The 12,427-nt window shown below is 51.4% G+C and overlaps 2 protein-coding genes across 3 annotated transcripts in view; one reads left to right on the top strand and one right to left on the bottom strand.

The window, feature by feature from the left end:
- ZMAT5 (zinc finger matrin-type 5) overlaps nucleotides 1-1,234 on the bottom strand; it is a 28,548-nt gene extending 27,314 nt beyond the window's left edge. The window contains exon 1 of one of the 2 annotated variants that reach the window (XM_069081848.1): nucleotides 1,085-1,234. The gene's annotated coding sequence lies outside the window, so the exon portion shown is untranslated. The other variant, XM_069081847.1, reaches the window with a different exon arrangement.
- Nucleotides 1,235-1,462: 228 nt separating this feature from the next.
- Nucleotides 1,463-3,086, top strand: UQCR10 (ubiquinol-cytochrome c reductase, complex III subunit X). Its single transcript, XM_069081849.1, has 2 exons — nucleotides 1,463-1,675; nucleotides 2,887-3,086. The coding sequence occupies exons 1-2, from the start codon at nucleotides 1,526-1,528 to the stop codon at nucleotides 2,926-2,928; spliced, it is 192 nt and encodes a 63-aa protein (XP_068937950.1). The 5' UTR covers nucleotides 1,463-1,525; the 3' UTR covers nucleotides 2,929-3,086.
- The last annotated feature ends 9,341 nt before the right edge of the window (nucleotides 3,087-12,427 follow it).

Here is a 12,427-nt window from a genome sequence, read left to right as displayed (position 1 = left end):
GACTGGAGAATGCAGGGAACAAAGAGCAGAGGCCCAGGACAGCCCCTTGGGGATCAGGAGAGGGATGACGATCTGAGGGTCAAGGTGGAGCGCCAAAGGAGAGTAGCGTCTGCCCCAAAGCTGGGAAAGATGGAAAGCACAGGGGAGAGGACGGAGAAAAGGACATCCTACCCAGCGTCACCAGGTCACAGAAGGCCTCTGGAGAGACTCCAGTTTCAGCTGAGCCGGGGCAGGAAGGGTTTGAGAAGTGACCAGGGTGGGGAGGAAGAGAGACAACAGGGGCAGATGGATCTTTCTAGAGCTTTGTAGGGGAGAGAGGGGCCTCACTCAACCCAAGGGCAGCAACACGCTCCAAAACCAGGAAGTCTGACAGAGGGGCAAGGGCATGGGGATGGGTGTTTCCTTTCTGAGGACTCCTGAGAGAGGTCAGGGCTGGAGATGTATGCAGAGATGTAGCAGTGCACGTGGATGTGGCCACAGACACAGACAGGAGCCGGCCACGGGCGGGCTCAGAAGCCGTGGGATCGCTCATTTCACGGAGCAGGAGTCAGTCTCAGAGCACGCATCTGAACCCAGGGCCTCTGCCTCCCGTCCAGGAGCTCACATCTCGCCTCGGACTCTTCCACGTGGATCCCGGTCGGCCAGCCTTGGCCCAGCCGCCTCGGTCAGTGTGCCCGGACAGGGCACGTCAGCCCTGGAGAGCCACCTTTCCCCAGTGACGTAGTGAGAATGGAAGCTGCTAGAGGGCAGGCACTGCCTTTGCTTTCGGAGCACCCAGGAAGCGCTTATTCATTCACCCGCGCCCTCTCTGTGCCTCGGTCTGCCCCTCTGTCAGATGGGCTACAGGCCCCCCAGCCCCCAACCCGCGCTCTGCCGCCCATAAAGGGGCCCCGGCTCGTCTTACCTCCCTTGAGGGCACTCGAGCTTCCGCTCCAGAGCGCTCCGGGAGCGCGCCCCTTTCCGGCGAGATGGTTTGCCCCGCGTCCCGGCCCGGGACCAGGGAGGACGAGCCCAAGTACCCGCTGAGAGAGGGGGGAAGGGGAGACCAACTCTCCAGTCGCGCGCCCCCGCGTCGGTAGCTTACCTGGTATCACGACCCCGCCCGCTCCTCGCGCGGTGCTCTCTGGGAATCGTAGTCCGTCCCTCGTCTTCAGCCTGGGGCCAAACCGTCGATCCCAGAAGACTTTGGGTCCAGGAATAACGTGAATCTGCGGGGGAAGGGAGAAATGGCGTCCTGAAGGAGCGCGTTGCCCTCGGGGAGATGTAGTTCAAGCGCTCCGTTTTGCGAGCTTGTGCAGGCGAATAAAAAAGATTTCAAATCTATACTCGGATTGATATGCCTAAAGCTGATGGGACAGGACTCTCTGGTGAAATTTGAGACCAAAAGAACAGTGGGGAGAAAGTTCAGGAGACTCCAAACTTCTGGGGAAACTACAAGTCCCGTGAAGCATCTCGCGAGGAAGCTGCTCCTCCCCGTGAGGAGAAGGCTGAGGCGCAGGCGCGAGCAAGGCCGGGCCGGCGAAAGATGGCGTCCCCGTCGATGCTCGGGCGAGTGTACTCGCTCTTCTTCCGCAGGACGTCCACCTTCGCGCTCACCATCGCCGTGGGCGCCTTGTTCTTCGAGCGCGCCTTCGACCAAGGCGGCGACGCCATCTACGACAGCATCAACCACGGGGTGAGGGCGGGGCTGAGGCCTGGTGGCGCCTGACCTTGGGCCTCCGGGGTGGGGGGCTGACTGACTGACCCCCTGGGCCATGCCGGGCAGGAGGCCGAGGCCTGGAGTGGGGCTTGGGGGACCTCTGTCCGCCCCCCACCCCGGCCTTCTGGCTTTGCGGAAGAGGAAACTGAGACACGGAGCGACACGTGTCTTTGTTCGAGGTCAGAGGGTCCCCAGGCCCCTCACCTTTGTTTTACGGAGGGGGAAACTGAGGCACGTCGTCGGAAGTGGCCCCGGACCTCGGCCTGGTGTCTGGAGCAAGAAGGACGTTGGGATTTGGGCCAGCCGCTGTTTTACAGCGGGGGAAACTGAGGCAGAGTGGGGGGGGTGTCATAAGGAGAGATCCCTCCCCTGCCCATGTGCAGAGTGAGTGGGGGAGGGGAGGACCCCTGGACAGATGTCCCTCCCCCTGGCCTCAGTTTTCCCCATCTGTAAAAGGGCCCGGGTTGGGGTTGGGAAGACCTGAATTCGAATCCTGCCTTAGCCGGCGCTGGTGACCCTAGAAAAGCAGCCTCATTCCCCTTTGTAAAATGGGGCAGCCCTGTGACCCCAGGTCGGGCCAGGTCTTCATCCCCAAGGAAGAAACTGGGGCCAAAGAGGCTGTGACTCGAACCCAGGCCATTGCGCCCCAAGCATCTGAGCTGAGCCTTATGGAAGATGGAGACGGGGTTGAGGGGGGGGGCACCTGCCTGGGCAAAGGCTCGGAGGGAGGAGATGGGATGGACAGAGGAGCCTGGGGGAGGGGGCAGGCCCAGGACTCTTGCATGCCCAGCCCTCAGAGCCCCCGCTGGCCTCTTGGACGGTCCCAGGCTGCCCAGGGCACCAGCACAGCAGCATCACCTCCAAGGGCCTTTGAGCCCCTGCCTCCAGCGTCTCCTTGACCAGGACGAGGTCACCTTTGGTAGAGTGATGAGAAAAACCTCCCAGGCTGGTCCACTGCCCGGCCCCCTTCTCTGGCCCAGACCTGGGGCTGCGGCTCCAACCTGGGCTGGGACGGGGAATTCAGCCCAGACCCCCTGGGAAGGGGCCCAGATGCACCCACTACTGCCCCCAGGCCCCCTGCTTTGCTGGGACACAGCATGTCAGCAGTGGGGTTGGGGGGGGGGTCGCATCCTGAAAGGGCTGCCTCCTAGGGAAGGCTCAGACTGCGGCCTTTCTGTCCAATACAGAAGCTGTGGAAGCACATTAAGCACAAGTATGAGGAGGAGTAGCTGCTGGCGCCAGCGTGAGTGCAGGCCACAAGGGGACCCCGCGTGCTCCGGGGAGGATGCCCAACCAGACGCTGCATGGACCGGTCCTGGCCTTTGTTACTGCTCGTGCTCCTTCTGTCCAAGAACCTACAAATAAATAGGATGTGAATTCTCTGTGACCCCGCGTTGGGTTCAGCTCTGCCACTGCTTCCGGGTGTCCTGGGCTGGGGGCTCACCAGGCTGGGGCATCATCTGGCACCGTGAATCCCACCCAGAGTCCAGGGCGACTTCTCCTACATTATCCCTTGTAACAAGTGGGAGAGCACGTGGGTGAAGCAGCTCTCGGTGGGCTCCTGTCCAGGGGCGCTCAGTGATCCCCACGTAGAGCAGGGAGTCCAGTGGGGTCTGAGAAGGCCTAGCCCGATGCAAGGGCCCCAGCTCAGGACCAGCCTGGGCCTTTGGGGGGGGGGGTCCTGGCTCAGCAGTCAGTCAGCAAGCATTTATAAGGGGGCGGGATACCCAGAAAAGGCAGATCCAGGACCTGCCCTCAAGGAGCTACTATTCTGTTGAGGCAAACTACATGCACATACACATAGCTGCATTCCGAAGGTATCTGGAAGAGACCGAAGGTCACCTTAGAGGAAAGGTGTGGGTGGGGAAAGTGTCAGACATGGCATCAGAAAACCTGGGTTCAAATCCTGGCTCAGTTCCTGATAGTCTGTGTGACCAGTCACTTGAACCAGTCACTTCTCTGGGCCTCAGTTTCCTCATCTGTAAAATGACCGCTGAGCTAGAAGTTTACTTTTTGCTCAAAATGAATTCTCTTAAAGTCCTAACTCTGCCACTGACTTGCTGGGTGACCTCAAGCAAGTTACTTCTAGTCTCCAATTCCTCACTGGCATTTCTGTTCCATTCCGTTGGCCAACAGGATAATTCCCTATGTAAATATAGTAGATTGTAAATTATATGTATATGTATATATATTTACATATAAAACTATGTAAGTTCCAGGGCTTCTTTACCCAACTCCCACTCACAGACTCCTGGGGCCCTCAGCACTTGGCTGCATCTCCCCATCAGGCTCATAGGGGTACTACTAAGTGGCTTCCCCACCCACCAAGGTTATCGGTTGAATGAACCAGCTGTAAGTCGTTTTTTAGAACAGTATTTACTAAAGGAGTATGGTCAGCCCCATTGGTACAAAGCATCCTCCCAAATACTTGTGACACTCCCTCAAGTACCTTGACTGTTGTCTAGGGCAAAGTGGTCTCAAACCTAGCACATGTGGCAAAGGAGCCTCACAGCTGCTGGAAGGGCCTTTCCTCCCGTTTGTGGGGTGCTCAGGAAGATACCCTCAGTCAGGCTGAGTCTCTGCAGCAGATCTGGGGGTGCTATTTAGGATGCCAGTGGGAGATGGAAAGTCCAATAGCCTTCAGACCCATCCTCCAAAGGGGTGGGAGACAGAGGAAGGGAAAGGAGAAGCAAGCCAGCCAAACCTAAGGCCAAGGCCTCTCCTTCCTGCACATAACGGCTCTTGGCTGTTTTACATTTCTATCATTGACTTGGACAAAGGGATAGATGGAGTGCATATCAAATTGGGGGATGACAATCTGTGGGGGACAACTAAGAAGTATCAGATGGCAGCGTCAGGACCGAAAAAGATCCTGAAAGGCCAGAGCGTTAGGCTGGATCCAATTAGATAAAGTGCCATGGGATCAATGGAAACTCTTGCACTCAGGTTCAAAAAATTCACCTCTCAAGTACAAAATGGCCGGCCAACAGTTCTGAAAAGGATCTGGGGGTCTTAGTGGACTTCAAGCTCAGTATGTGTTAGCAGACGGGGGAAAAAAAGCCAAAGCATTCTTTGGAAGAATGAGAGGTATGGCTTCCAGGAATAAGGACATGGTAGTTCCACTGGACCCTCCTCTGGTCTGATTTCATTTGCAGCGTTGTGGTTCAGTTCCAGGGAGTCACAGTTTGCAAAAAGCATGGAGAGGTCAGAAAGCATCCTGAAGAGATAACAGATGGCAACAGGCCTTGAAGCCATGCTATATGAGATGGGGGGAAGGAACTAGGGATATTTATCCAAGAGAAGAGGAAGAACATGAGACCTCTCAAACCCTGGAAAGTCTGTCCCTTGGAGGAAAGATTAGACCTCTTTGATTTTGCCCCAACAGCAATGGGGGAAGTGGCCAGATGGTCATTTTGGTTTGAAATTAGAAAGACCTCAACAATCCAAGCTGTCCCAAAGTGGAGGGGTGGAGGGCTGCCTGGGGAGGCTGGATGCCCGCCAGACTGGTCAGGAACGTTACAGTGTGGATCCCTAATCCTGCCAATTCCATGAGTCTGGGAAGGAATGTTATCTTAGCCAGAGATGCTCACCCCTCTGCCCCTGTGCCAGGCCTAATAAACACAGGCTGCCCCCAGGAGCTCAGCAGAGATCTGCTCACTCCGTGCCTTCCTAAAGCCAAGGTCCCCAGACTTGGGAAGATCAACAAGCCAATTATATAACAGTGTACAGAGAGAAGTCTCAGAGTAATTAATTTCCAATTTAGGTACTGTTTGTTGTGTTTCTTTAATTGGAACTTGGCCCAGGAAGGTTGTGAACATAGCAAATGATAATAATGACTGGTGTTGATACAGACAGCCCTGGAGGGTTTTGTTGTTCAGTCATTTCAATCCTGTCCACCCCTCCCTGACCCCATTCCAGGTTTTCTCAGTGAAGACACTGGAGTGGTTTGCCATTTCCTTGTCCAGCTCAGTTGACAAATGAGGAAACTGAGGCAAACAAGATTAAGTGACTTGCCCAGGGTCACATAACTAGGAAGTTTCTGAGGCTGGATTTGAATTCACTTGGATGAGTCTTCCTGACTCCAGGCCCTATGGTAACCCAAAGCCCAAAGGGCTATATATGAGGGCACCTAGGTGACACAGTGGATGGTGCGCTGGGTCTGACACAATCAAAATGATTGAATGACAACAATGCATGATTGTTGAATTGACTTAAATGAATCTCTGAGGAAGGAAAGGTTCCTATATGTACAAAAATATTTTTTAAAACCTGTTTTCTGTGGCAAAAAAAACCCCTATAAAGGGGCAACTAGGTGGCACAGTGAATAGAGCACCGGCCCTGAAGTCAGGAGGACCTGAGTTCAAATGTGGCCTCAGACACTAAACACACACACACACACACACAAAACTAGCTATGTGACCTTGGGCAAGTCACTTAACCCCAATGGCCCTGCCTTTCCCCCTCCAAAAAGCAAAAAACCCCCAAAAAAACAAACCTGTAAATTGAGGAAGTGCCCACCTATTGGAGAACAGCAGGACGAGTATGAATGTGCCATAAGAAAAGATAGATGGGCTTAGAGAAACCCTGGAAAACTTACATGAACCATGGTGACTTCTATAATAGCATCAACATCATTAAGACCAAGCTTTGGAAGACACAAGGTCTCAAATCAAAGCAATGATCGTTCACAGTTCTAGAGACCCCATGTCGAAGCCTGTTCCCCTCATCTGACAGACACGTGATGGACAGACTCTGGGTGCAGAGCAAGGCAGATGTTCTGGAACGTGACCCAGGGGGAACTTGTTTTTCTAGACTATGCATATTGGTTCCAAGGATTTTATTTTTCCCTTTAAGTTGGGGTGGGGAATGAGAAGGAGAGAAAACAAATACTTATTAATTGGAAAATACAATCAAGTGAAAACAATTGGTCTCCAAGGCCTCCTTCCTCTTGAAGTGGAGGTGAGTTTCTTTGCTTCTTGGCTGCCCCTGTGCCCGAGCTATAAACCAGGGCTTGGTGATACTAGCCCAGGGGAGTTCCAAGTGGCATCAGCACTAATTAAGCTGAAGTAATTTTCCTGGTAATGCATGGGTGTGCCTGGTGCACAACAGGTGAGGGAAGCTGGCAAGGAGAACCCAGTGCCCCTCGCACTGGCGCAAATTGGCTGGTATTTCACAAGCCCTTTGGGTTGTTTGATTTGATCCGACCAGGCAGTCTCTGGTTTTCACTTGTGGGCACTGGGAAGCCCTAAAGTTATGCCCATCTGCCTGCTCACCTCACAGCCTGCACTGAGAAGAAAGGCATGAGAAGGTGCAGATTCAGAGCCCACACAAGACCTTCTGTAACCGGTTCTGGTCCTCTTCCCATGTGGATACAGTCCAGACCTTTGGCTGGCCGCTGAGATGGGGCATCATGACTACCGCCCAAAGAGAGTTCAGGGAGTCAGAATTCACATCAGGGTTTGCTGAAGATGGAGCCCAAGTGGGTCAGCAGCAAAGACCCTGAAAAATAGCCAATGGGACTCAGCCCCTCAGTTAATGGGACTCAGAAGCTGAGGGACACGTTCTGAAGGCAGCTAGGTGGTGTAGTGGATAGAGCACCAAGCCTGCAGTGAGTTCAGATCAACCCTCAGACATTGACTAGCTGTGTGACCCTGGGAAAGTCCCTTAACCTCTCCCTGCCTCAGTTTCCTCATCTATAAAATGGGGGTCCTAATAGCACCTACCTTGCAGAGTCGTATCAAATGAGATGATATTTATAAAATGCTCGGCACATAGTAGGTGCTGTGAAAAATGCTGGTTATTCTTATTACTACAACTTTATCAACTACATAGCATTTAGAAGTGAGAGCCCTTATTAAGTCTGATCTTGTTCTCTCTAGGCCCTGGGGTGGTGTAGGGGAGAACGTGCCCCCAGGTGCTGGGGAGGAAATGTAGCTTCTATTCTTGCTTTGCCTTCCTTATAAATATTCCTTTGTGAAAGCTAATTGATGTTAATTGGTTGAATGAAACTGGGGCACTAATCCCTGGCAATTAACTTCTGGAGAACCCTAGGGATGAGAGCTCAAGCCTCAAAAATACTTCCTGAACCCTGGGGGCACCTCTAGAACTCTGAAGGGAGAGCTCTGAGTGACCTCCTCCAGAGACCAGTGTGGGAGGGCCTTCCATCTCTCACCCACAACCCTGTTTCAGCCCCAGCCAGGCTTCACTTAACTCTTTCCTCTCTGGCCCCCTCCTCCACAAAGCCAACCCACGCAGCCTGGAGGATTCCCCTTACACACACACGCGCGCACACAAACACGCACGCACATACACACACGTGCACGCACATACACACACACCACATGCACACACACATACACACACACACACACACACACCCTTTCTAATTGTGTCACCATGAGCCATGATTAAATCAGTCATACCTTTGTTACCAATTCAACCTCCCAATAACATTCCAGAGGGAATGATCCCTCCTTGGCCATCGCTTCCCTCCCTGGTGATTCTAGCTTCCCCCATTAAGAAGTAAATTTTTTGAAGGGGACTTTCTTTACTATTGTATCCTCTAGATTTAACAAGTCTTTAGCCTGTAGTAAAAACTTAACAAATAGTGATTCCTTTCATTCATTCAAGGGTTTCCCCCCCTCTCAAAATTTTCTAAAGAACTTTGCCTAGACCTTTTATTTGCTCACCCTTATCGCTACTTGGCTCAGTGGATTACAGAACTGAGCCTGGAGTGTGAAAGATCAGAGTTCTCATTCAGCCTCAAATACAGACTAACTGTGTGACTCTGAGCAGGTCATTTAACGTCTGTCTGCCTCGGTTTCCTTAACTGTAAAATGAGAATTACAACAGCATCTACTCCCACAGATGTGAGGATCAAATGAGTTACTTAGTGTAGTGCCTGGAGCATCGATAGGGCAGCTAAGTGCTGCAGTGGTGCACTGGGCCTGCAGTGTGGAACACCTGAGTTCAAATCTGGCCTCAGACACTTACAAGATGTGTGACCTTGGGCAAGTCACTTCACCCTGTTTGCCTTAGTTTCCTCATCGATAAAATGAGCTGGAGAAGGAAATGGCAAGTCACTCCAGGATCTCTGCCAAGAAAACCTCAGATGGGGTCACAAAGAGTTGGACATGACTGAAATGACCAAACCAAACCTTGAATCCTTCCTTCCTTCCTTCCCCCTCCCTCCCTTCTTTCACTTCTTTCCTTTCTGCCTCTTTTCCTTTCTTTCTTTCTCCCTTCTTTCCTCCCTCCCTCCCTTCCTTCCTTTCTTTCCTTTCTTCTTCTCTCCCTCTCTTCCTTTCTTCCCGTCTTGTATTTTTTTTTTTGCTATGGATTTGTCATATTAACCTGTAAGAATGTCGGTTTCTTGAAGGCAAAGACTGTGTCATCTTATTAAATCCCTGTATCTCCAGCACCTGGAGACACAGTTTGGTGCATCAGATAAAGGGTTGGTATCAGAGTCAGGTTTTGAGTCCCAGCCCGGACACCTACTGCCTGTGGGACCCTGGAGAAGTCACTTAAGTTCTCAAAGAGTCTGGCCACTCTAAGATGACAGGATACAGAGACCTGCATTGGTAGAAGGCATTTCCTTACTGAGAATTCTCTATGATGATGAAATCATTGTTGTGAACCAAAGATCCCCGGCTCCTAGCTCAGTACTTTGCACAACAGTAGGCACTTTATGAATGTTGCGTGTTTGCTATTGAAGGAAGGAGGACCAGTGTCCTTGGGAAAGATGGGCAAATGAATAGCATTTAAGCCAGAACCCAGTTCTCCCTCCTCTGTCAAATTTGCTCAGGAATAGCAATAACTGTACAGGCAATGGAAGCAGCTGCCCATTCCAGATGGGCTTTTCCAAATAATTTCAAAATTCATAAATAGACATTGTCAAGAAAAACAACTTTGAGAGACTGAAGAACTCTGATCAATGCAATGACCAACCGTCACTCCAGAGGCCTGATGGGTGGTGATGCACGGCACCTGATTCTTAACCGAGAGGCGATGGGTTCAAGGTCCAGAAAGAGACACACATTGTGAATATGGCAGATAACGTGCATATGTTTTGCTCCACTATGGTGGTGTAGCAGGGGAATGGCTGCTGAGCCGTGTCCTTAGGGGCAGATTCAGAGTGCCACTCATGTCATTCCTCATGTGGAAAAGGCTGAAAAACCTGCTTCCAGAAACCCCGTGATGATGCATGATGGAAGTGGCTGGCTTGATCTGCCGGCCGCCCAAGAGACCATGAGGCAGCAGCCGGCGAGTGCCTCCCGCCTTCCCTGGCCTCCTCCAGCTTTGAGCTGAAGCCCCATCTTGTGCCAGGAGTCTTTCTCAGCCCTTGCTACTCTTATCCCTTCCCTCTGAGATGTTTGTGGCTCTTCGGTCCTTTCAGTCGTGTCCTACTGCTGGTGACCCCATTCAGGGTTTTCTTGGCAAAGACATTGGAGCACTTTTGCCATTTCCTTCTTCAGCTCATTTGATAGATGAGGAAACTGAGGCAAACTGAGTGAAGTGACTTGCCCAGGGTCACCCAGCTGGGAAGTACCGAGTCTTCCTGACTCCAGACCTAGTCACTTTGCTGCCCTCTGAGATTACCTCTAATTCGTTCGGCCTACATCTTACTTGTATGTGTTGTTTGCATGTTGTCTCCCCCTTAGACTGTGAGCTCCTTGAGGGCAACGACTGACTTTTGCCTCTTTTTGGTCCTCAGCGCTTAGGACAACGCTTTGGCACAAGATTGTGCCAGGTAATTGTGGGTAAATGCCAGTAAATCAATTAATTGGAGCAACATAGATGGAAGCAGGGGAAATTTCACTACTTGGCCTCTTCCCCACTCTTGGTTTGCCCCGTCATCTGTGTCTGACTTCTTCCTGGGATTGGTGTTCTGGAGAGAGAGGGGAGACAATGCTCTGAGGGAAGAGCCTTTGAGATCTCCCCATTTTAGGGTGACAGGTGAACTCCTGAATGCCTTCATTCATTCATTCATTCATTTGTTCATTCATTCGTTTGTTTGTTCATTTGTCTGTTTTTGCCTAGCTTTTGTCTCTTCAATTTGGGTGAAGGAGACTGATCTGGAAGTGATGACCTTGTGAGTTCAGAAGGTCAGGAGAGGAAGCCCCATGATGTCCAAGATGGGTTTTGCAGCCGTAGGCTCAGCATCTATGCCTTAAGGATCAACCTTTGGGAGGAAGCCCAAAAGTAATTGAAACAATGGTCCATCTGGAAGGCAATAAATAGTCAATAAACATTTATTTAGTGCCTGCTGTGTGCCAGACATTGTGCTAAATGCTAGGGATACAAATGGGGAGACACAGTACTTGCCCTCAAGGAGCTTATTATTTAATGGGAGAAGACAGACACAAAAAAGCTCATAAAGAGTCGAATATGACCAAAAAACAACAATGAATTTTTAAAAAAAAGGTAACGGGGGAATATTTAACAAAATAAAATTTTAAAACCCAGTAGAATATAGATAATGCTAATGTGTGGTTTTCTAAGTCAGGATGCTGCAGGGGTCCTTGAGTGTGCTTCAGTAGCTCCTGTTTCCTTCTGAATTTGACATCACTGGATTAGAGAGCCTCAGGGGTTCCTCCCGGCTCTCAGTCTATGACCCTGCCATCCCAAGCCTTTAAGCCTCACTTTACTCAATTGTAAAATGAGGGGTTTGGATCTTGTGACCCCAAGTATTCTTAGAACTACACAGAAGAGAAACTAAGGGTGCTCAGTCTGACCCCACTGCCACATATCAGCCATTCAGATGCTTAGGGGCATCGGGTCACAGATTTAGGGTTGGAAGAGGTCTTAGAGGTCACCGAGCTGATTCCCCCCATTTTACAGAAGAAGACACTGAGGCAATAGAGGTAGAACAGTTCGCCCAACGATGCCGGGTGGTCAGGGGTCTGCTTGGCTCCTGGGGGCAGAGCTAGCGGCCACTGGGGAGGGTGGGGCAGGGAGGAGTCTGAGTGAGGTGGGTTTTGGCTTGATCTAGGGGAGACCTTCCTCCTGAGGCAAGCCGCCCAGGCTATCTAGGGGAGCAGTGGGCTCCCCCTCTGCCCTCCCCAGGAGATCTAAACAACAGTCCTGGACAGGTGCCATGAGCCAGACAAAGCACACATATAAGTGCCCACCACATGCTGGCACCCTGCTGAGCTCCACACATCCCTCAGCAGGTACAGGATGAACTCAACGGCCTTCCCAGCTCCAAGATTATATGACTAACCAGGGCCCAGCCCCCATGCCAGCCTCCGGAAGGGGAGTGCCCAAGGGGGTGCTAATCATTCTTCCTGGTAAGCAACGGAACCCCTCGTTCTTGGAAGCCATTCACGACTGACCCCCCCCCATACACACACACACACACACACACACACCTTGTACCACCTCATAAGGAACCAAAGAGATGGAAGCGTGACCAGGATCCCCTTATTCTTCCCCAATCTCATTTTAGTAGAGGTAAGGTAGGGGAGTGGATACCATGTTTCCCCGATGATAAGACACTGTCTTATTAATTTTTTGGACAGAAAAACACCAGAGGGCTTATTTTCAGGGGAGGGCTTATTTTAATGAACATTGACAGCAATTTTAATAAACAGGTAAATGTGAACAAAAAAATGTACCTTTATTCAATAATGAATTCAATAAAGAACAGGATGACACGCTCACTGCTGCAGCTCTGATTGGATGCAGCTCAGAGCGCGGCGTGCGTTTCACGGGGGGGGGGGGGGGGGG

Source organism: Petaurus breviceps, unplaced genomic scaffold (genome assembly GCF_028583685.1).
Source record: "Petaurus breviceps papuanus isolate PSGF00001 unplaced genomic scaffold, PetGlider_PUasm1.0 99, whole genome shotgun sequence".
Classification (NCBI taxonomy): domain Eukaryota; kingdom Metazoa; phylum Chordata; class Mammalia; order Diprotodontia; family Petauridae; genus Petaurus; species Petaurus breviceps.
This window is presented reverse-complemented; position numbering and strand designations above follow the sequence as displayed.